Source organism: Odontesthes bonariensis, chromosome 3, assembly GCF_027942865.1.
Source record: "Odontesthes bonariensis isolate fOdoBon6 chromosome 3, fOdoBon6.hap1, whole genome shotgun sequence".
Classification (NCBI taxonomy): domain Eukaryota; kingdom Metazoa; phylum Chordata; class Actinopteri; order Atheriniformes; family Atherinopsidae; genus Odontesthes; species Odontesthes bonariensis.
In genome coordinates this window covers 21,198,708-21,223,245 of record NC_134508.1, presented here as the reverse complement: position 1 = coordinate 21,223,245, position 24,538 = coordinate 21,198,708, and the positions used below count along the sequence as shown (strand labels likewise).

The 24,538-nt window shown below is 39.6% G+C and overlaps 3 protein-coding genes across 3 annotated transcripts; 1 reads left to right on the top strand and 2 right to left on the bottom strand.

Moving 5' to 3' along the window:
- Window positions 1-42: 42 nt before the first annotated feature.
- Window positions 43-3,612, bottom strand: arpc4 (actin related protein 2/3 complex, subunit 4). The gene is made up of 6 exons (XM_075460944.1): window positions 3,542-3,612; window positions 2,333-2,451; window positions 2,108-2,219; window positions 1,640-1,735; window positions 831-1,001; window positions 43-600 (listed from the first exon to the last, which is right to left on the bottom strand). Exons 1-6 carry the CDS (start codon window positions 3,542-3,544, stop codon window positions 595-597), a joined length of 507 nt encoding a protein of 168 aa, XP_075317059.1. The 5' UTR covers window positions 3,545-3,612; the 3' UTR covers window positions 43-594.
- A 1,038-nt stretch (window positions 3,613-4,650) lies between these two features.
- Window positions 4,651-13,855, bottom strand: LOC142377129 (ras-related protein rab7-like). The gene is made up of 6 exons (XM_075460939.1): window positions 13,493-13,855; window positions 9,646-9,708; window positions 7,617-7,743; window positions 7,255-7,473; window positions 6,168-6,296; window positions 4,651-6,034 (listed from the first exon to the last, which is right to left on the bottom strand). Exons 2-6 carry the CDS (start codon window positions 9,696-9,698, stop codon window positions 5,939-5,941), a joined length of 624 nt encoding a protein of 207 aa, XP_075317054.1. The 5' UTR covers window positions 9,699-9,708; window positions 13,493-13,855; the 3' UTR covers window positions 4,651-5,938.
- A 2,492-nt stretch (window positions 13,856-16,347) lies between these two features.
- LOC142377803 (fibroleukin) lies at window positions 16,348-24,268 on the top strand. Its single transcript, XM_075462121.1, has 6 exons — window positions 16,348-16,915; window positions 18,348-18,543; window positions 18,865-18,942; window positions 19,021-19,133; window positions 19,273-19,535; window positions 23,806-24,268. Exons 1-6 carry the CDS (start codon window positions 16,637-16,639, stop codon window positions 24,146-24,148), a joined length of 1,272 nt encoding a protein of 423 aa, XP_075318236.1. The 5' UTR covers window positions 16,348-16,636; the 3' UTR covers window positions 24,149-24,268.
- Window positions 24,269-24,538: the final 270 nt, after the last annotated feature.

Below are 24,538 nucleotides of genomic sequence, written 5' to 3'. Positions count from 1 at the left end.
TCATCTGTGGTTTTTAACGTCATGGATTAAATCACTTGAATACAAAGTAAACAATGTTTTTATTATCTTCATTGCCAGCAAGTATACATACTTTAAATTTATTTATCTTTGTTTACTTGTGAAATAAAACAAGAAACATAAAGTCGATTGCCTTCAGAGTTTAAGGTTCGTGGTAATAAAACATAGCAAAATTGAATTTATAATCCTAATATATTTATATATATTTAAAAACATTTAAATTATCTGGAAAAAAAACAAAAACAGTCCAAAAAGGAAAAAAAAAGTCAATTTTATCCTGTGCTCATATAATAAGGATGGCAAATATCTAAGGACCTGCCCCGACCTCTACTGTTCCAAAGGCAGATATTCATGTCTGGTGTGAATATTCATTATGTACAAACATCAATATTTTGAGCACAGCAACATTTTCAGGTTAAAAAGGTGGAACCCTGTTGGCCTGTACGGTCTTACTGTGCATCCTATGTTTCTTTACTTCTCTTGACCGAGCAGGTTTACGGTGATCTGCCCTGCGACGGGAAATCGCCACAGTGACGGCCAAGATTGCAAAAGGAATGTGTTCCCAGGTCTCCTGTTTCAGAACTGCGAAAATAAGACGACAACGTCACAACTGCACAAAATCGGAAACACACAAAAAAGAAATGCGCAACCGATTTGACGTTAATTATTTGACAATGGTAACTTAGTAATAAGAATGAATGTCCGTGATATCCACCGACACAGAATAGAAAACCCTGCAGCATACATCCCAATATTAAAACTTAACCATCTCAACTTTTGGACATCAAAAAAAGGATGAACACTTAACTCACATTTTTGAGAAACTCCTCAGCAACAATACGAGCCCTGGCATTCACAGAGAGCTTCATTTCACTGATCTCCTTGTCTATTTCTTCCATGAAATGAATGACAAAATCCACTAGTTTATGCTTGTACATCTGCTCTGTGTGGAAGTTGGTGATGAGAAAACTGATGTCATAGCCCTGTGGAAGGAAGAAAGGAAGGAAGGAAGGTGAAAACAGAAGTGTTAAAAGAATCTCTCATGCACATGTTCGCTTGAGCTAAGTATTGTGAAATTACAGTATACTGTAGTCACTTTGAATATTTGTAATCAGGAATCCCATTATTAAATTCTATTTTATTCATATAGCACTAAATCATAACAAACATCTAGAGGCACTTCAAAGATGAAGTCCAATTCAAGCCAATAAGAATACATTTCACTATATTCCAATCAAATCAAATCGGGTTGAGAGAACATTAAAGAGTTAAAAACCCTCGAGTTTCAGGAGGCTGTTTTCAAATGCAGCTTTTCTAGAAGAAGTGGTGCTCTGTGGGTGTTTCAATGAGTTCACAGGAATGCAAGAGCTCTGACCAATTCTTGTCATTCAGGGCTTTGTGTACACACACAAAAAATATAATTTGCATCCCTTCGGTTTGACCCTGACCACAGTGTCCACCAAACTTTCACGTGCAATGTCTTGCTCATGCCACAAAATTACATTTTCATTTCACATTACATCTTTGTGTAGTTTAGGCTATTTTGAGCATCATCCGTTACTAAATCAATTAGAGTCGGAGCCCTTTAAGTGTGACCAGCTCCTTTTCAATGTAAACTTACCTCCACTGGCTTTCTCCTCAGAATGAAGAAGTTTTCTGCTCTCATCATCATGAAACGCATAAACTTATGGCACAGAATCTTCTCAATCTCATCTGCCTAAAGCAGCAAATGAATAAAATGAGAAGATCAGGGATGACAGAGATTTGGGATTTCATATTAGCGGCAACTTCTGGCAGCTGTTGAGTCGGCAAACTTTTTACACAGTAGTCACACCTGAACGGCACAAACGACTTCCTCATTAAGCTGCCGTAGTTCCACTTTGATGAAGCGCACAAATCAAACAGAGGCTGCTTAGCGTTGCGTGAGATTGTTGTCTAAACGAAGCAAGGCATGTCAGCAATGGATCAACCGTAACCATCTAACTCTACTTTCACACAGGACACTCATACGCTTTGAATGTGCATCACTTCCGCCTCGAAACCGTCTGTGTGAAACAGGCAGGGGTCAACCCACAGAACCTTGACTGACCTGTTTGACAGCGATGCTGACTCTGACAGAGTTGACGGAGCCCTCAATCAGAACCTTTTCCTTGTCATTACGGCTGATGATTACAGGTTGGAGGAGCAACTCTTTACTGCTTCTGGATATGAGAAGGAACACACACTATTAGTATTATGTCACGCCATCACTTGGCCGGTATTAAAAGGTTAAAGTCCTTCAAAATTACCGTCACAGTTCTGGTATTTGGCTCACCTGACTTCCACCTCTGGCTTGTTGTGTCTTTCCACCACTTGCGAGGAGAAATTCTCCAAGCAGAGGGCGGCCTGCAGCGTGGCACGCACAGCATTGAGATATGGACGCAAGGTTGCTGTCTGAGAATTAGAAGGAGATGGGTATCATTGCTAATGACGAACGTCTGAAATCATACCCCAGTAGAACTGAGTTTAGTGACCATATGCTGTTTTTAAGGTTACCAGTAAAACAATGAGAATTGTAAAATATCAAATATATGCTTGGTGTTATTTAGAGAAGTGCCTTTACACTCTTTGTCCAACAGAGAGCAGTGACATGTTTCATACTGAAGTGCACATTCAGTACAGTACAGTACTTAAGTTGCAGTTGTTTGATAAATCCAACACACTCATTTCAAAAGTGTTTTATTTTTAGGAATTATTCTAGAAAAAGCATCAAATGATTTAACGTGAACTGATAATTTAAATTCTCAAACTGATACTGGCCTAAAATTGATTGTATGGTTGAGCTGAATCAGAGGTGGTTCTGTGGAGATGACCTCGCTGTAACACACTAAATAAAATCTCCAACACTAGAAAACCTGAACTCACGACTGTGAATCAGTTTAAACACAAACACTGAATATCTCACTGTTGCAACATCTGCCTCCTGTGGACACTGACAGCCAACATGACAGCTTGACATGTAAAGTCTTTATCTATAAATTCAAGCATGGACTTAGCAGTTTTATCTTAATTTTTATTATCATTATTATTGTTGGGAGCAACAAAGCCGCCTCAGAGGGTGTAACACCTTAACATTTGGGGTATCATCATCTTCATCAGGTCAGCTGTTATCAGCAGTATTAATCAGATGCAACCTTCCTTCTGCATTTGAAGTCCTACATTTAGCAGCGAGTTACACTCACAGAGTGACGACCACTCACCCAACGTATAGTAAAAACATTTGTTTAAGTAACAACGTCAGTATGAAAGATGACCATAGCTCTTATAACCTCCATTTTAGATGGAAAACCGATCAGCTAACGTTAGCCTGTTAGCTAATAGCTTCCATAGCTTCCTCAAAGATGACCCGTAGAAAAATTAAGTACGCCCACATTAATGCAGTTTTGGTACATAACCAGCGAAAAATAACTACCGACATCTTCTAACACATGTAACTAATTCAACTGTGACGTTTTATTTTGGATATATGTCTATTTTATCTTACCATTTCTCAGTATCAGGAGAGGCGGCTAAAGGCGGAAGTAGCTACTCTTCGCGTTTTCCGCAAACACACCGGAAATGAATGGCGGTTACCTATGAACGCACTTCAGGTTCAGGTTTTACATTTTACAGAATTGGCAAGCTATTTTCCCTTCTCTTTCTCTTTTAGTCGTGTCTGTCCTATAAAAACGAATTTATACTGACATAATTGAATTCCGCGAGAGTGAGCAAAAGCAAAGTTTTGTGCAGTTCACAGTGGAAATTCATGTAGTCTTTACTCTCAGTTTTATTGCTGATGTATTGCTTTTAAAAGGCAGATTGTTTTTTTGTTTCTTTTAATACATCTATTATAGCAGGTGCAGTTCCAATGACAAAATCTGAATATCTGTACACTGGACTGTGCTAATTTGACACTTTTTCTGTAGCAAACACGTCTGATTCGTCACAACAGTAAAATGATTCATGAAACATTTGTGCAGGTAAAACTCTCCCAGTGTCACAGCATACTGAGACACACTGGATGTCTGTGCAGTTGGCTCACCTCCTTTAATTAACAATACACGTTTTGTATTCCTTTTGGGCTGATTAAACCAGTGAAGGCTCTTAACAGACGGAGAAAACACTTGAGTAAACATAGATTTATAGAGATTGTTTGCTGTAGGGGTCTCAGTGCTGTACATGCTGCTCACTGTCACGCCACCTTAACAATCATGTTACACCTGAATCCTTTTACAATAGGTAAAATGTTTAATGTAAAAAAAAAAAAATAATAAAACCTGCCTGGAACTGAACACACTGCTGTTCTTCAAGGATACGGAAAGCAAATGACTTATTTCAAATTTAGGTGGACCTTTGCTATGCCTGAAGCTTTACAAATCACTAAAGAACAAGTTATTTGACGATAGCTAGCTAAGTTGTTATTTGAGAACCTTGTGAGAACACCTTTACAGTCCCAAGGAGAAGCAATCAGTCCAAGTAAGCGAAAAACACTTGTATAAGAACAGCGCTAATAATGCAAAAATTCCCATATGAAAAGGAGTCTCTGGATACAATATCGTTTGAGAAGAAAAAAAAAATGATAGAGGAAATTGACACACACAAAAAAAGCCAAACTTTTGATATATTCAAGAATTTTATTATTCGATGTTTGAATTTTCTTTAACAACATTGGCGTTGCAGTTATGTTTTCTGTAAGGAGAAGGAGTAATACAAGGGCAAATAGTTGGATATTTTCTTTACATGTAAAGAGAAAACATTGATTTCAGTTCTATCCTTTACCATCTATACACCGTAGTACACAATCCGTTAAAAATATTAAGTACTTAGCCAACCTGAGCTACAAGCAGATAGATAGAACAGCTATAACAAAGACATGACAGAAGACAGGTGTAAGCAGTGTTGGTGGAGCATACCGTAATTGTCAAGCACTGAGAGACATTTGATGAAGGACAGAACACATACAGCAGAAATAGTAGCAGTACAGGTAATGTTACATAAACGGAAAAATTAATATATCGAGGAATTAACATTTTATGTTGCGACTGCCTTATCAGCTTTTAGTAACACAGTAACATATGTTCTGCAGCGTGAGGCAGTTATAAAATCTAATCCTGATGGGGAAAAGGCAATACAATCACCAGAGTGTCCGAAAGATTCTTGGGAGATATTTGAGGGGGAAATACAGCCAGAGGTATAAATTTGAAGCTTTCCAAAAAAGGCATGTGGTAGAAGACGTTGCCCAAAATCAGTCATCCCTCTACAACATTTAAAGGCAAAAACATGAAAGTGCAAAAACAAGTATGTGTTTCAGATTGGCTTGAAAATAACACCAGCCAATTAAAAAAATATACATATACTTCTACTAGATTATTTCTCAACAGACAGGCAAAGGAAAGCAAACCGAGAAAATAAGATACTTGGGATGCTGACATTAGCCAACATCGTCTTACATTGCAGAGGATCAGCCAGTCAATCCAGAGTTATCAACTGCACTCTTTGAACATGGCTCCATCTTGCCCTCTCAGTGTGAGTCAGGAGCAGGAACAACACCTGTCAAATAGGGGGCCAGACAGGAGTTCACTTGCTACCAAGTCAGAGACTGTGAGGTCAGAGGGGGTGTCATTCTTCTCTCATGTGATCTTTGGGCACTGGATTTGTCATCATATTATACAAGAGTACGCTAGTGTATTACTTTTTGTACTAAGTGGGAGGGAATACATCCATATGCAGCGTACTGCGTGAGGTGGGGGTGGGGGGGTCGTGTCAATGGAATGAACAGTGGTGTGTGAAGGAGGAAGACCAATAGGGGAGTCATTTCCCTGGGAGTGAGGTGGAGGTGATGTAACAGGGTGATGACGGGGTGTTTCAGAAAGCCAAGAGAGAAGATGGTCCAAGTTGTTCCTCAGCAGCTGCAACTTTCTGCAGAAGGCTTAGCTCTGTCATTCCTATCCAGCTTTATGGGCTCTGGGAATTCATTATACAACTCCACCTCTGTCTCCTATGAAGCATCGAGACAAAAAAAAAAAAGTCATGTGAAACCAACACACTTTTCAGAGCTCAATTATACTCGTTTTACAAGAGTGCGATATCGAAATATGAGAGCTCACCGTTTTCTCTTATTGTAAACTCACCTGTTTGAGGGCGTTACGTGCAATTGTCTGGAATGCCTGTTCTACATTTATGGCTTCTTTGGCACTGGTCTCAAAGTAGGGGATGTTGTTCTTACTCTGACACCAAGCCTGAGCCCTTTTGGTGGTCACCTGTGTGTATGAGCAGTATGAAATATATCAATAATGGTTATGGTGGACTCAAAGAGGTTTCCAGAGGACACGACATTTTAACAAGACAGTCAGTGGGGTTACATGGCACTGAAAGGATCGGATAATTGGCTAAATTACAATAAGAATGAGTTGAGCAAGGGTAATTATCCTTGGATATATGGCGGTGAATGAATCGAATCAAACTCAGGCATTCGCGAAAATGGCGAAAATGAAGAGCAAGATGAAGCTATGTCCCTCTACATTTCATTTGTGATGAGCATGCTTATTGCACAAACGCGATGCACAACGGCGCATTCTCCATCGCGTTGTTTGTTTCTTTCTGACGCTGACAATTGTAATATCGTCTCTCCCGACTTCCGACCACAGGAAAAAATCTTGAGCATGCGCAGAACGCAAAGTCCAATTCACCACGCGCTTCACCCGTCTGCAAACACGTTTAATTTGACTTTCAACCGAGTTATCTCGGGGTCTTAATCCGATCGCGAGTAATGCGATCTGATCCAATTTCTTGTCAGATTAAGGTGTCTACATGCACTTAATAACTCAATCTTATTGTAATTTAGCCAATTATCCGATCCTTTCAGTGCCATGTAACCCCACTGAGTGAATGTTTACCTGAATGCTGTTTCACATCATGAAAATAAATTAAAAAATAACAAACAGTACAGAAATAATCATTCTATTTCTTAACATGCACGTTTTTAATACAGTGGGAGGAAGCCGGAGTTACACGGAGAGAACCCACACATATACGGGGAGAACACACACATAGAAAGGCCCCAGCTGGGATTCAAACCTGGAACCCTCTTGCTGTGAGGTGCCTAACCACCACACCACCATGCAGCCCATCACGTAAATGTGTTAACTAAATCATTTGTGTTAGTTTACGACACTGGATTTGGCCTTTGTCTCCCAGGTATCTGAACCTGATAACTACCTGTCTGTTCTCCAAGTCAATCTTGTTGCCTAGCACCACAAAGGGGAAGTTCTCAGGGTCTCGAGGGCTGGCCTGGATTAGGAACTCATCCCTCCAGCTGTCGAGTGTCTTGAAGGTGTTTGGCGCGGTCACATCAAACACCAGCACACAACAATCTGCTCCACGGTAGAATGCAACACCCAAAGACTGGAACCTCTCCTGGCCAGCTGTGTCCCAGATCTTGACAAAGAAAGAAGGAGGAAATGACCATATTACATCAGAGTAAAAGAAAATGAAAAACAATTCTTAATAACAAAACATTTCAATGATTGAAATTCTACAAGTTCTGTTCCTTTTTAAAAGGCTTCCAGGTGTAACCATACCTGCATCGTAACAAGCCGGTCGTCCACCATCACCTCCTTGGTCAGGAAGTCTGCTCCTATTGTAGCTTTGTACTGGTTACTAAACTTTTTGTTCACATACTGGTTCATTAGGGAGGTCTTTCCAACTCTGGCAAGACAACAAACAGCAGGATAATATAAATGAACAAAGCTAATAGTCACTATGAAATATGCACCGATTAAATGACTTAAGAATAAGATTAAGATTTAATAATCACATTACATTACATTACAGTCATTTTGCAGACGCTTTTAACCAAAGCGACTTACAATAAGTGCGTTCAACATCGGTAGGCAAAAGAACTTCAGGTCACAAGAAATCATAAGTGCATTTCCTTCCAAAACCAAACAGCTAAGAGCAAAACTAGTGCGATTCACAATAAATGAATTACCTAAAAAGAATGTAGTTCTAAGTTTTTACTCATTTTATGTATGTAACGGGTAGCTAAGCCAAGTACAAATGCAACAAAGACAGATGAATTAAAACCTGATCGTCCACACCACCTCTCAAAAGGAACCACTTCAGTAAGAGGTCGCTTAGAGTATCTTAACTCAAGTAAAAATAGTAACTGAACCATCACTGAAATTATAATGAGGTTATCCATGTTTTTCCAGTTACATAAGCCACTGTCACACACGAACATCAGAGATATTCAGAAGAATGTGCTGTTACTGTTCGTACATCACAGCAGGAGGCTTTCTGCTGGAGATGTGCTCTCCTGGTGTACAGATGTGAGAGAGGAGGTGCGAGGGAACGGGTGTTTGCAGGAGGCAGCATGTGACGCAGAAAGTATGCCGTAGAAATCGCTGCATTTCCTTTACAACATGTTGAGAATAGCAGACGAGGCTCTTTGTTATGTTGATGTGAACAATGCACGGATCTACAATAGCTGGGAGTGAGAGGAAATCTGAATGCAAGTAAGCAGAAAGAACAAACTCACCAGCGCACACACACATGCTCACTTGCACGGCCGCAGCAAATGCTCCTGAATATTTGCTGTAATGTTAGTCTCACCCACTCTTGTACTTGAGATTTTACGAATGCCACCGCTCCAGATTTCAAGACTCCAGTGTGTGTGAAAACAACTACATAAAAAAAAACAAATACGAGAACAGATCCAGAAAACTCAACCTGATGAATGACAGCTGTTTCTAACCAACTATCACCTGAATTCAAAGTGAACTTTTGAAATGTTCCTTCGATGAAAATGCACTCCAGGAATTTTTCCACTCCCTCGGTTTGAATAAACTAAGCTATTCAGCTTCTTTAATGGCAGTAAATGTGTTGGATGTAATAAACAAATTAATGGTCACAAACCAGAAAGACGTAAAGGAAAAAGAAAAACAGTCACCATGGCCGTTTATAACAGAAAAAAGGGTGTGCTCAGAAACGTGTTTCTATTAAGCATTTTTTTGTTTGTGTGTATTCTCTAGAGTCAGTCATGCTTGCTATGTCACAACTGATCAGCATTAGAAGTTTAATCTGCTCTAATGTACATAAAGACTAAGAAAATGTTGTTACCAGTGACCTTTTAAATATGTATCTTCAATAAGAATATAGATGGAAACCCAACCAATATAACTGACTCAAGATTTGTGGACGGCTGAACTAAAGTTGTGTGCAAGTACCTTTGAAAAAAGCTAAATGTTCCTGGTTCTTATTGTGTTTGACTCTGTAATTAGGTTATTTTAGTTTTTCCCTAACATATAATAAATGAATTAAAAAAAAGCAGTGCAGGACAGAGCAACACGATAATGGCAGAGACTGAATCCTACAAGTTCAGCAAATAAGCACAGACAGAGGCAGAGACTTTAGTCTGCCTGGAGACAGCTTATGGCACAACCTCTGCCAATAAGGAAGTAACACAAAGGAATATACACACACCACACAGAAAGCTAATGTGACTTGTAGGTTTTTCCCATCAAATTATTTTTAGAGCAGTGATGATCACCCCTGCATTCTCTGCTGGTTTTGACAAGTGGAAGAAAACTTTGCCATGTTGTGACTCACCCAGAATCACCCAGAATGATGACTTTCAAGAGCACTTTCTTCCTGGATGTCATACCTCCACAGCTGCAGAAATAGAAAAGACATAAAAGTTTAGACTCAAACGCTTTCCTATCCTTGTCGTTGCACGTCACAACCTGATCACAAGTTACTTCAGTTCAGAGACAATAAATATTAACATGGCACACCAGCCTATTGGGACACATTAGTCTATAGATCTGTGTGCGGAGTTTCATGCTTCAAGACCAATAAGATCTGAATGTTGCTCATTCCAGTCATGTGCTTCCTAAGCCGTTGGGAAAATCACGAGGAGCACATCATTCCTTCTCACACACACACACACACACACACACACACACACACACACACACACACACACACACACACACACACACACACACACACACACACACTCTACAGGAACTTCTCTTTTATAGGGTCAACTCCTTGGTAACATTACTGTCACTAAGCCCACAACAGGTTAATGCTGCTCTCAGCACACTATCAAAGAGGATAATAAAGAATACAACAGTATGTAAAGATGACCTCAGCTGTCTTTATGGTGTGACTTGCTGTGAAAACACGAACCATATAGTTAACATACTTTGTAATATGCACAAAACTAGCATATTACAAATATTTGCCCAAATTGTGGTTTATCCAATAAAAATTCTGCACATTATAACTATATGGCTTAGACCAATCATGGTGATACAGAGTCACTCAACTTCCAGTAAATGTTCACAGTAGGTCAAATTGTGTAATTTCTGAACACCCAAATGCACGCAACTGCTCAGTGAGGACATAATATCGATAATTTCTCATTAAAATTAAATAAAATGATCGCACAAAACGTGAACGATAACATATGGTGAACATAGTATGCACTATTGCACTTTTTTATAGCACAGTTGTGCTTTTCAGACATTAGGCAAAAAAAAACAGAAAAACAACCAAACAAAAAGAATAGATCCTTCATAAGCTCATAATGTCAGTAAACAGAACTAAAAGCAAACATTTTCTTGTGCTCTGTCAAACTCTGATCAGTGGTGAACTGATATTGTGCGTTTCTGATGGATGAAACTGTGCTGCAGGGCAGGAAAAATCCATTCCAGTCCTGAAGGATTATCAGTGAACCATTTTCGTGAACAAATACGCAAAACAGACTAAACAAAAAGTGGTTTCATAAGAAGCTGCTCCATCTTTCCTCACACCCCTGTGTTATTTGTGTCATGTAAACAGTCATTGCAATGAAACTAGGAATATCTACTGTAGGTATGCACACTGTGTGTCTGTGGGAACGGCAGCAGAAGAAGCTGTCTGACAATAATACCTAAATAATAGTAAATATTTAGAAAGTTTTAAGAGTCAAATAACACTACACATATGAGTTATTTTCTGTACATGGTCTGTGGAGAAAAGGTATAAATCCATGTATCATTTCGAATGCGATTTCTCCAACAAACTGTTCTGTTCCTAACTTTGGGATAGTTTAATACTCCAAAATCCATGTCACAAGAAACCCCCCCCCCCCCCCCCCTAAAAAGAAACCCAAAACACTTAAATTATCACCAAGAACTGAAAAGTTCACTTGTTTTCTATCTGAATGGAACAGGCCCGACACTTCAGTGACTACAGCACTGTGGCACAGAATAGCTGACGGAGGCATAAACAACAGCCGCTTACTGGAGGCAAGGTGAGCCCCAACCACAGTCACATGATTACAGAAGAATCTGAGATCAGATATTTAACCTTTGACACGCAGCAGAGCATTGATTTCTTTTCTACATGCCAGGTGTGGAAAGTTTAGTTAACAATAAGCTAAGACACTTTTTATAAAAAAGTAAAAGCCTAGTATATGGAAGTTTGTGGCATGCCGTGACACTTGGAACAACTTTAATGTTTAGGTTTTGCACATGAAGTAATTTTCATGTGAATGAATGCGTTTGCCATTTTTCCATTATCCAAAACAAGAGCAGATGGTTTCTAGAAGGTGGTGTCACGGAAAATTAAGCCAACTTCACTGCCATTCACTATGTCCAAGTGTACATGATGTACTTGATCAAAATAAACTGCACCAGTAGCGGTTACATAACTGTTCATGGATTCATATTGAGAAATGTGTATCGAAAACCATGACATACTTTGTCTTGAGCTAAAGTCCCAACAAAATTCCCCTCTGCCTGTACATCCTGGGCGAGAGCAGCTACAACTCACCTCTGACACGGATCAGGAATGCACACCAACAGACAAACTTTTAACAAACTAAAGACTTGGAAGGCGGAGTACAGAGTACATGATATCATAAAGTTAAGTCATTTTCCGGTTTACTGGTTAACTAGTTTACAAAAGACAGAGGCTGCTGCAGTTCTTATAATTTCAAGATAATCACAAAATTAAACGCCATTAAGAGCCATGAGCTCGTAAGGATTTCATCAAAAGCAAGATGCCATAGTTTAACACTCGATTTTGAACTGTAAGACTGTATTAAATAGGAAATCACAAACTATTTGCTTAAGTTGTGCCTAACAAAACTATATTAAAATAACCCACGAGTTAAAACCAAATTACAGCTGAGCCAAACTAACAGAGAAGTGTGCAGCGTTACCCTCCAGTACCGAGTAACCCGAGATGAGCTAAATGCACGGTGGGAGTAGCTGCCAATGTCTGCAATTAATCATTAAAAACAAATATCCCAGGACAGCAGGACAGCTCAGTCTTCATACAGTGGGGGAATACGGCTGTATTTTAAAAAGAAGGTATTGAGGTATTTCTATGTTTGGATAGCATCATATTTCAGGCTTCATGTTATCCTAACAATTAATAAGCATTGTGGCCACATTGGAGAGCCTCACACAATTCTACATAGCCCCCGACAGCTATTATTTGATTTGAAGGTGACCATTTAGCATAATTAATATTACTGTATACGTTTCCATTCACCCTGTGAACAGCTAGATTTAACCAACAGACTCATATTTACATCGTTGTCCACTCGGTTTTAACCCCTCTCTCATGCTGGTGGTATCTACTATTTATCTGAATATGCTAATTTACTAGTTTTCGACCTACTCACATATTAATGAGCAGCAATTGATACTAACCTAATGAAATGAGGAACAAAGCAAAGTCACAGTCCCCGTGAGCACATGATGGCTTTGAACAAGGTCTTAAAAATGAAAAGAGACGTTCAAAGGGGACAACATCACTAAGTTACAGTGCAACATAAAACATAACATAAAAATACAATCAGCACGTTGATGCAGATCTTTGTAAAAACAATGCATAACAGCCCAAACATCACTGACACAGCTCGACACATAAATAAAAGTAAACGACGTGTTCCTGCATAAGCAGTGAGTCACAAACGAAACAAAAAGTATTTAACGTCCGACTGCTTGGCAACACAACAACAGAAATATGTAGCACGCCTCTCCCACAGCCTGTTGACAGATGAGTCTAATGTCAACCCATGGAAATGTCATTGCTCAGAAACTATCCAAATATTAATAATTTTTGGAGACAATTCCTCCCTCTTTGAATTGTTCAATGAAACGTCTAATGAAAATTACATCATTTAGAGAGCTAGAATATTCTCTGTCAACACAGAGAGGAGATGGCATCAATGTGCGGTGCTGAGCTCGATTCTCCGGTACTCCTTACTTGTTGGAGTCGACCCAGAAGAGCCACAGGCCGGCCTTGTTTTAGCCAACCAGCTTCTCGAAAAACACTGCACGACCATTAGCTTTTTCAACGTCATGTTAACGAGACGCCGACCGCACTGCTGATCGAGCAGGAATTAAAAATACAATCATCGTTATCTGTATGCTATGGGAAAAGAAAAACTTACTTTGAAGTTGAAAAGCACCAGAGAAGCGACTTCTGGACCGTGTCAGAGCCGGCTGTGAGCTCACTAGCTGTTATTGTTCAGGACAGCTACCGTCAGCGGCTAACTAGGCGTTACGTTAGCTAGTTAGCTCTCCCGAGCTCTATTCGTTGTCTAGCGTTAATGTGGCGATGCCTCGTTGTAAATTTTTACAAAAATGTGATGTCCTTTAGGAAAACAACTAAAGGAAAAAAGTTGGGTTGTAAATTGCCAAAAAAATTATCAACAACGGGTGTATAAATTTGGCACTTTGCTTTGGAGCTTGCCTTCTAGCCAGCTAACTACCTACTACCCACAGCTTCTGTCTTCCCCTTTCACTTCCTTCCCCAAAACATCATCGGCGTGTTACGTCAGACGCAGCCCGCCTATGTTGTGCAATATTCATAAACAAGTTTGTTGTTGTTGTTTTATCACGAATCTTCTCATGGCTAGAGCAAGGTGTCGTTTTCTTATTTGTAGTGGTCATCACTAAATAAGTTAAAGAACAAATGTGTAGAGATCAGCTTTATTTGTACAAAACGATTAAAAACAACAGAAGTTGACTAAAATCTCAGTATTAAAGGACTGTGACTGTAATGAAGGTATAACATGAACGTTATGACACAGTAGAGTAAAAAAATAAATATTCAGGTAAAGTGTTGTTGGGCTAAACTGAACTGGGGTGTTTATAGAGCTGTTATGTAGCCTACATCTTTAATTTTGGGGGAATCACAAGACTGACTTTAAAAGCAATGGTTAAGCTAAATATTATTGAATATCCTTAAGATTACTCTACCTCTGCTGATCTTAAAACAAGGATTTCAACCTCTTTGTGTGTATCTTAACACCCTCATTCACAAAGGCTTTTTTGTCTTTGATTTTTATAACACGTTGGAAACGTGATGGCTCAATGAGGTTCATCCTGGTAATTTCCAAAGGGAGACTGAGCCCATCCACCACTAGAGGTCAGTGTTAACTAATTTTGAATGAATGAACTTAGTGATTCAATGGCAGCAGACTTTCCTTTATATTCATATTCTGGACCTCTGTGGAGCAATGTAGCACTCCAATGAAATGACTGAATGTGTTGAGAAAGTGCAAAGCTCAAAAAAAGGTAAAACGTCTCCTATTGGTGCAACTGTAAAACAGCATCTAAACGTTTTCTGAAGTTTTTATGTCTTTACTTTTTCCTTTAGAATTCATTGGTATAACTTATAATTCATTGTTCCTTCAAAGATAGCAAGTAGTCCCAGACCAGATGAATCAGAGCAGGCCCAAATCATGACCCCACCATCGCAAAGCGGTGTTTTAATTTCAAAGGGAAAAATTAAAACAAAAACAAGGATGTATTCAAACTTGATTGTCCCCCTGATGACCGAATGCTGTATACCTGACAACACTTTTAATCTTGAATTTCTTCTTGGGGTTCACACACTTTTTATTCTTATTCTTAACTCATAAATAGGGTTCACAAACTTTCAAACATCACTATTTGACAGGATGGTAAGTTAAGTTAAGTCAAATGTATGATGTGAATTTAAAAAAAAAGAAGAACATAAATCAGTTTGATTCTGGATGTCCCAATCAGCTGTAAGCCTTGATAATAGGTATACATAAATCTACAGAATATAATGTTCTGAGCCGCTAAAGATGGCCTATACATAAAGACTTTAAGATAAATGAAGAAAAGGCTTGACATGAATAAGATTCTGTATATTCACCTTGAGTTTCTACAAATCTCTGTCGTTTATCTATCTATTTTTCCCCCTAAAAAAAAAAACGGAATTGCAAGCATTTCTAAAATAACTTGTGTTTTTAACAATTTTAAGAACAGCTTTTTAGTATCTGAAAATGTGGTTTTAATACAACTTGCAGGTGACAGGATATAAATGAGAAAAGATTGATATTAGATAATATAGTTCCATTGCTTTCATCTTGCTTCCAATTTTTAAAAAGATCTCATAGTTTGGTTCAAATGGACTTTGACTTTGCCAACTGTGTGCCACATTTTGACAATGTATGTATATATATATACATTTTTACCATTGTGTGTTGGAAACTGAAATAAATAGATTCCTTGTATAATTATACATCCAGAGAAAAATATGTGAAAGGATTCATGTAATCTTAGTGTCCTGCATCCAGACTCTTCAATCTTTTAATTCACAAGCAGAAAATAAGACCACAGAGCTGCCGTCTCACCTCGTGGTAATATTTCTCTTCAATAATCCCAAAGGAGATCTCAGCTTGAAACAGTGATGATCAGTGCTCATGTGTAAGTGTACATGTGTGTGTTTGTCTTCCTTGTTACAGAGAGCGTGCTCCTGCAGAATCCTGATGGCTGAGATGACTCTGGTGTTTATAGAGGAATTCCTCCTTTCTCGTTCCTATTGAACATGCAGTTTTTATGGCTTCTTTGGAACTCGGTTTGTAAACACAAAAAGTGCAACACAAAAGCCATGTGAGGGAGTAAATAGTTCACAGGAGGGAAGGAGGCATATATTGGAAACTTCTGCTAGATTTTCACCTTGATGGTCAAGGTGAGAGGTGATTAATGTCAGCTGATGATAAAACATATCATAAGTGAAAAGGGAAAAGTCTGTTTGGAAATGATGTTACACTGCCTATTAGTTCAAGATAAAATGCGATTGCTGTGTGTGTGTGTGTGTGTGTGTGTGTGTGTGTGTGTGTAAACATGCATCTGTGTGTGGCTGTGTGGGAGTGTAGGAGAGAGAATGAGATGAGTTGAGGAGATGGAGAGATGGTGTGTGTGTTGGGGGTGGGTGCATTAGCCCGTTTCAGACAGCAAAGAGTGCCGCATTTATCTAGGAATCTGAGCCAAAGCAACCCCACCAACACAGAGCGAGCAGGACAAAGAAGAGGACGAGAAGTGAGATGAACTGAGACAAAAAGGAAGAGGGGAAGGAGAGAACAACATGGACTTGGCCAACAACATAAAGATCTAAACAAAAAAGACAAATCGGCATATACTTCTCAACCTGAAGGGGCCCTTCTTGGATATGAAGAGAAGTGAAGCATAAGTTCGGGAATCATCAACAAAAAGCGATTCCAGCATCTGGCACCAAGGTTGGGTCTCCATTCAGAGGCTTGAAACAAAGCATTTTTTTCATGAGTCCTTTCAGCTCTCTCGGTATGCTGTCTCTGCTGTCACTGTATGTGGGAGCACTGGTGTCCTCAGATGCATCTCCAGCCTGCTTACATCCACCCTGCAGGGACAATTTAGTGGCTGCACCCATCCCTCCGGTAACAGGAGCAGGTGGGAGCACCACGTCCTGTGAGGGTCAAACTGGGACAAGTGCATGCAGTCTTGGGGTTTCACTCACAGCCATCTCAGACGCTCCTCGGAGGGTGGAGCACAGACAGGATTTCCTACAGGTTCAGCAAAAGGTAAGATGTGTCACCTGCAGTACGTCCTGAGATAGCAAGCTGCACAGAATCAGGTTTGTTGTTTGCATCTTATGAATTTTCAATTGTCAATTGGAGAAAAGCCAGATAAGGAGTGTGAGTGAGTACAAGATGGATCCACAACACTGACTTAAATCTCTGACTGTTCTTTCACATATGCTACTGAAGGTGAGCAGCACACAGGCCAGAAGGCCCTATCTCACGGGATGCTAAACTTGGCACAGCTTAAAAGCCATGGAGCAATGACTGTCAACAATCAAAGAAGGGATAGAATTAGATCTGCTTTAAAAATGTCATCATATGGTTGTGGTGAGCTCATGCAGCAACAGGTGCGTGAGGGACATGATCACAATGGGTGATGTAAGTGACAAACTGAGAGCGACACAAAACTGAGCAATGATATTTTGTGCACGGATTACCCTTTGAGATGTCAGCTCCTGGACTAAAGGATTATGCACACAAATACCTTTATTTTCCCTACGTGAACCCTTTTTAAGCACATTTATATACTCGAGGAATTCAGAAGATTTAGCCATTTTGATACAATTCTGACAAAGGACATATTCTAGTATTCTTAAATCTAGGCCTTATCTCCCTGTCTCCAAGGGTCTTAAATATTAACAGGAATTGGTCCAGCAGTGCCAGTTTTTCCATATATTCTGCTATGCTTTTATTCAAACTGATGCAGATCAAAAAATACTATTATCCCATCTCCACAGGAGCAGGTCTCTGTAATCTTTTACTGGCTTTCATTCTGGTAAAAGCACTTTAAACATTTTTTCACAAGTTGTGGTCATCCAAGTTACGTAATCACTGCAAACAATGATGTTCTGCAAGGCACAGTTTTCATCCGTTTGTAGCACAACTAGCCACAACTCCAGCCTTGCCCAGTACACCAAAGATAGTGTATGAAAGCTTTGCAAAGTGAGTGATTGAGCAAACCTGAATGGCTGCCCCTCTCCCCACCACCACCATTTTAGATAAGGAGTAAGTTGTGCCTTTTGTCCTCCAAATCTATCAAATTACTCCAGTCTTCTCTTCTCACACTTACACATTTATTTTTCTGCAAATACCTTCCCCCCTTTGAGATATCACTGTCAATTCTCCTGATGTTTGACATACGTCTGTCTCCGTAGGAATCACTAATGCTGCAAAACTCTTCAAAAATAACAAATCAAAGCCTGTTTTGTGGAGGAAAAAAAAAATCATTTTCACTTAAAAAATTCTGCGTGTTTCCTATTAGATTACAATGCAGCCATTTTAAGGATGCCAATTACAGGGTCCTCACTCAATGCCTGACTGGTTCCCATCATTCTAGTCATTGAGTCAAAAATGATTCAGAGTACTTAAGTACCAAAATTTCTCTTTAATATGGAACAAAATATCTTATAGACTGGTGGATACTGTCTTGCAGCCTGGAGGTGTAAAAGAGCGCCTGGTTCAGCTGCAGCACTGCATGCGTTCTCTCCAGGAATCAGGAGGCTCCTGGAGTCATGGGGGCCAGGAGAGTAACTCTCTAGGGGCCATCCTGGCTTTAATGGCAGCTGTGCTGACAGAGTGTGACCTCCACTGTCACAGCCAAACCCTCGGAGCGATGGCCAAGCGACTTGGTGAGTGGTACACATTCATAACCCCCACCTCTTCAATGCACAGACAAACATGGACAGAACAAACACACACGCACACACACACAAATGCTACTGCTGTCTCTCCCACTTGCATAGTAAACACAACCTCGATGAGGTCTGCAAAGTGTCGGTCATAGGTGAGTGCATAGGAATTTAACTGTACTAGATAACATAGCAAAAACTGTGTGTGCACAAGATTGTGAACAAGATTTAAGGAGCTATCATACTTGTAAAACTCCTGAGTGAAAATTATAAAAGTCCATATACCCATTCTGGTAACCTGATATTTCTCTGTGCTGACAGAGAGCGCTGCGGTGGGGAGAGAGGGGGAAAAAGACCTGCTGCTTTTCCTAAAGAGCATCACACAATATCCACCCACAGGTGAGGGCATCGTGGGTGAATATCTAAATTGTTGCTATTCAAAAAGCTGAATAAAACTGTGTTATGTACGGTTACCAGTTGCCCCAATGGAGAGGTTACATCCTCAGGATTGTGCAGAGATTTACAGGCTTGGGATCAAAGAGAATGGAATCTACACCATCCAGCCTGATCTGAATGGGCCAACACTCGAGGTATTTCAGATTCACCACACTCATAAAACCCACAGACAGACCCCCGTCCAAGTTCTCTTCTTATAGAACTTTGCATGCTATCTGTGGATCAGAAAAAAAGTCTAGGTGTTATCACATCACAGTCTTTGTTTTGGCTCAGGCTAAATGTGACATGGAGACGGCGGGCGGTGGGTGGACAGTGATCCAAATTCGAATGGATGGCTCAGTTGACTTCAACAGGACGTGGCAGGAATACCGTGATGGCTTTGGCAATCTGCAGGGAGAGCACTGGCTGGGTAATGCAGTGCTGCATGCCCTCACCTCCACCGGCTTACATCAACTCCGCATTGAGCTGGAGGACTGGCACCACCAAAAGCGCCAAGCTACCTACAACAACTTCAAAGTGGCCTCAGAGGCACATAGGTGAAGCACACGGCAGACACATACTAGATGATCAGAGTTCCTTAGAAAGCTGAAGAAAAGTACTTTTGTCAGGAGGTCCAATGTGACAAGAGTTCAAAATGCTCTCCAAATAACCCAAATTCAAATAAAGTTGAGATGCATTCCATCCATTTTCTATACTCGCTTAATCCAATTCAGGGTCGCAAGGAGGCCTAACCCACCTGTCACTGGGCTAGAGGCAGGGTACACTCCGGACAGGTTGCCAGTTCATCACGGGGTCACACAGAGACAAATGAGACAAACAACCAATGCAATGATTTACAAGTCTCATAAACTCATAAATCATAAATCAGACATCATCTTATTTATGAAAGAACATAAAAATCGTCATCAATTGTTATTTTACAATAACATCAATTGTCATCAATTATCATTATTTCATGAAAAGTATTAGTTCATCTTAAATTTAATGGCAGCAATGCACCTAAAAAAAAGTTATATTACGGCAGCAAAAGCCTGAATGAACAAGTTGCAACTAATTAGGTTAACTGACAACACGTCAGTATCATGATTGGGTGTTGAAAAAAAACACCTTAGAGTGGCAGAGGCTCTCTAATGGCGCTTTTCCACTACCTCTACACGGCTCACCACGGCTCGGTTTGGTTGTGTTTCCATTACACTTCGTGCCTCCTCGACGTGGGCGGGGTCGTCGTAACACGGCTGAGCGTGTTGCTGCTCACCCTGTGGCTTTTTGTCGCACAGAAGGCAAGAGAAGAGAGCCAGAGAAGACTCCTGGCCGCCAGACAAAACAGTATTGAAAAGTACCGGAGAGTTTTGTTACGAGCTTCAAAAAGACGTAGTTTGGAGGTAAGCTAACGGTTGCTAACGCTAGCTTTTATTATCCGCGTTATGACGCTTCCAGTAACGACACTCATCGCCCAATCAGTGGAAGGCAGTCAGCTGACGTCACGTTTTAGTAACGCTTCGGCCCGCTTGGAACCAGGGCTTCTGGATTTCATATGGAGAAATAAACCTCATAAATTAAAGAAGGAAGTGCTGACTGATTGTAAAGCTAATGGGGGTCTAGACTTTTTAGACTTCTCCAACACACAATTGATTCCTTCAGGACTGGATGGATTCGAAGATGCCGGCTTTTACAACCTAACTCACTGTGGTTTTTTATCCCTAATCACATATTCGATAAATTAGGTGGTCTTTCTTTTATTCTTAAGTGCAACTTTGTCCCATCTAAATTGCCTATTAAACTTTCTAATTTCCATAGGCAATGCCTACTTGCTTGGAGAATGTGCTTTGTTCATAACTTCTCCCCCCATAAAGTGTTTATCTGGAACAATTCTGACATCACTGTAAGAAACAAAACTTTATTTTACCCTAAGTGGTTTGAACATGGTATATGTAATATTTTTCATTGTTTGATCATTCTGGCACTTTGTTGACATATGAGCAGTTTTTTGTCACAGTACTACTTTCCTATACCCTTCTGTCAATTTCACACAGTAATCAAAGCAATCCCTCAAGGATTAGCTCTTCTAATTAAATGTCACTTATCATATAATTTACCTACTCAGAAATAATATTGAATGGCAATAATATATTTGATAAAAAATGTGACAATAAACATGTCTCTTCAGCAAAGAAACAGAATTACTCCTAGAGGGAATTTTTTTTGGAATTCTTTAGTTCAAGGTATCATTTGGAAGAAGGCTTGGTTGCTACCTCATAAATATTGTATAACGAATAAAATAAAAGAAACTCATTTTAAAATTCTCCACAAGATTTACCCTACAAATGTATATATTTCCAAATGCACAGACTTAAGTTTTAATAGTTCTTTTTGTGATGAAGAAGGTGAAACTCTTGTACATTCCTCAGTTCTTATCTTTTTGCACAGCATGGCCATTATGTTTTCTCTCTTAAAGATATTTTCTTTTACTATGAAAACTCAATAGATCCATCGTTTGAAATTTTAGTTAACTTTTATATTTTGCAAGCTAAGTTTTTTATTCATAAACAAAAATGGCAGAAAAATCAGCCTTTCTTTAATGTTTTTACGTTAGAAATGTCCGCTCTTTTCAAGTCTCTTAAGTTTGTAAATAATAAGAAAAATGAAAGACTTTTGAATGTTCTTTAATGTATTCCTCTAGTTTTGTTTATTGTTTGTTTTTCTTTTAGTTGTTTAATGTAGGCTAACCTAATCTAAATTGTCCTTTACATTGTTAAAAAAAAAGAAAGAAAAAAAAAGCTTGGAACCAGGACTGAGGTGGTACGAAAAATCGTGCCGGTTGCAGGAACGGCGTGCTAGTGGAAACACGCAATAGCGCGCCGAGCTGATGGAAAAGCGCCATAAGATAAAGATGGGCAGAAGTTCAGCAATCTGCAAAAAAAAAAAAAAAACACCAAATTGTGGAACAATTTCAGATTAATGTTTCTCAATATTAAAATCCCAAAGACTTTAAATATTTCATCATCTACAGTACATAATATCATCAAGAAATTCAGAGAATCTGGAGACCTCTCAGTGTGCAAGGTGTTAAAAATCCATATTGGATACCTGTCATCTTTGGGTCTGCAATGAAAAAAAAGGCAGGATTCTGTCATGGAATCAGTGTATGTCACTGTGTAAGCCCAGCTCAACACTTCCGGGAATCATTGTGTGGGAACATCGTTCATTGTACCATCCACAATACAGGTGAACGTTCTATCATGCAAAGAAGAAATTATATGTGAACATGATCCATGAGCCTACGAAAAAACATTTGACGCATCTTTAAACACAATATGGAAAAAACAAAAAAAAACAAAACAGGACTGTTGAGAAGCTAGAATGCTTCATTAGACCAGATTTAGAAAAGCCTTCCTCTCTCGAAGGTCCAAAAAGCAGTCTGCTCAGTTCCCAGACATTCACAGACTGTTGTTACAGAAAGAGAGGATGCTACACGTGACCCAACTTTTCTTAGACCTGTTGCTGCCATCAAATTCAAGATTGAGTGAGTAGTTTTTAAAATGATACAGAAAATTGTCTTATTTTCAACATTTGAAAGTTCTCTTTTAGATGAGGTGTTCTGCAGCTGTGTCTTCCTCGGGAAGGAAACTGTGACATCAAACGACCAAAAGGCCACAATATTAAAACCCTTAGCAGGCGCAGTGACTATTGCTGATTATTTTATTACAGTGACCTGTCAAAAGAGTGGGATATCTTAGGCAGCAAATGTGTTTTCCTGTTACCTGTGCAAGAGCTTGCAGCAGGACTCACCGTGAGAGGAGGGAGGTAGTGGGATGTTCTGGGCAATGCTCAGATGGGAAACCTTGGGTGCTGATATTCATGTGGATTTTATTTTAAAATGTAATACTTACTCCTTAAAACTGAAACAAAACATGCACCAAACATGGCAGTCCCTAATTGCAGGACAACACAATGCAGAAAAGTGGATTGCGGACTGGATGGTGCACCCTGCCTTAGTCCAAAAAATATTCAGGTCTGGTTTGCAGAACAAGTTAAAGAGTTAAGGTTGTTGAGTTTGCCTGCAGAATCCTCAGATCTCAATCAGCTTAAGCTTCTGTGGGATGTAAAACAAAAAACTCAGATCAACGGAGGCCCTAAGTTAGGAAAGTGTAAACATCTTGAGGCCTGATGTGACAGAACACCAACAGAGTTCTTGTGGAGCATATTCATCCATCAGATTTTCATTCATAATTTGGCTGCATTGTGGAGTTGCTGAAACAGATGATGTTGAACCTGTCAGTGGATCAGTGGAGCTGATATTGCCTAATAAAAGGAAATGTGATGTATGCCTTTTTAGTTATATCAACTTTCAAGTTTGTAGCACCTTTCAGAAAAAGGTCAGTAAAATTGTTACAAATCTTTTTTACCAATAATAAATAAGCCTTAGAGTTTAATTCACAGATCTAATGTTTCACTTTTTACATTTTCCCCACTCATGTGGTTGCCAGCTGGGCTGTCTTATGTATCCTTTCTTTTTCAATTTGCATCTACAGATAGAGACAAATTAAAGGAGAAGCATGTGGAGAGAATAAACATAAGAAATATTTTCATTCAAAATAATTCAAACACTGCACCACCACCATAAAGAAGTCAGACTTGTGTAATCTAATCTACATCTGTTCTGGTGACTGGTGGTGCACCAACACTAAACTTTTTATTAGCTCTCCACTGTCACCATATGATAAACCTATGGCCTCCTCTTTTGTCACTATTAAAAGCTAATATACTCAGCTTTCAGTACAAATGTGCAATTTTTGCCTCTTCCAGGTATCGCCTGACGGCCCGGGAGTACTCTGGTGATGCTGGCAATGCATTAAGCTACAATAAGCGATACAACCACGATGGCAGATCTTTTAGCACTGCTGACCGAGACAACGACAGGTACACTTCTGGAAACTGTGGTCAGTACTATGGTGCAGGCTGGTGGTTTGATGCTTGCCTGGCAGCTAACCTGAATGGACGGTATTATCGTGGCCGCTACAGTGGAGTGACCAACGGCATCTACTGGGGGACGTGGTACATCCTGACAGATGGACGAACCGGAGAACGCTACTCCTTCAAGAGGATAGAGATGAAGATAAGACCTAAGAACTTTCCTGGAACAATTTAAGGATAACAAGAATAATTCACCTTGGCATATTTACTGCAAAGTAGACTCCTGTGATATACCAGATGAAAACATGTTTTGGGTTGAGACAGAGGTTTTAGTTAGTGTCTGTTCAAATCTATTTACAACAGCTTTTATGGCACATATCCATAGATTAAAGAAACAAATTTACAAAAAGACATTCAGCCTACTGTTGTCTATTGAGGTGCTTCTATCTTACGTTAGACCTTACATTCATTTATTGATTTTGCCCAATGACTAGCTCTGCTGGCATCTCAGCAGCAAAAAAATTGCCCCCCATTTCTAGAACCCTACAATACAAACAAAACTATCATTGGTGACGAAGATGCAACAGTCCCATGCTGAACACACTGCATGAAAAGGGCTGTTTTT

Coding starts and splice junctions, on each gene's coding strand:
- LOC142377803 (XM_075462121.1), top strand. CDS start 16,637: ATGAGTCCTTTCAGCTCTCTCGGTATGCTGTCTCTGCTGTCACTGTAT. Junction 16,916..18,347: donor TCCTACAGGTTCAGCAAAAG/GTAAGATGTGTC, acceptor ACTGTCTTGCAG/CCTGGAGGTGTAAAAGAGCG. Junction 19,134..19,272: donor TGAATGGGCCAACACTCGAG/GTATTTCAGATT, acceptor GTTTTGGCTCAG/GCTAAATGTGACATGGAGAC.
- LOC142377129 (XM_075460939.1), bottom strand. CDS start 9,698: ATGACATCCAGGAAGAAAGTGCTCTTGAAAGTCATCATTCTGGGTGAT. Junction 7,744..9,645: donor ATCATTCTGGGTGATTCTGG/GTGAGTCACAAC, acceptor TTGTCTTGCCAG/AGTTGGAAAGACCTCCCTAA. Junction 6,297..7,254: donor TTGACTTGGAGAACAGACAG/GTAGTTATCAGG, acceptor TCATACACACAG/GTGACCACCAAAAGGGCTCA.
- arpc4 (XM_075460944.1), bottom strand. Junction 1,736..2,107: donor TCAGCATCGCTGTCAAACAG/GTCAGTCAAGGT, acceptor TTGCTGCTTTAG/GCAGATGAGATTGAGAAGAT. Junction 1,002..1,639: donor TGAGGAGAAAGCCAGTGGAG/GTAAGTTTACAT, acceptor TTCCTTCCACAG/GGCTATGACATCAGTTTTCT.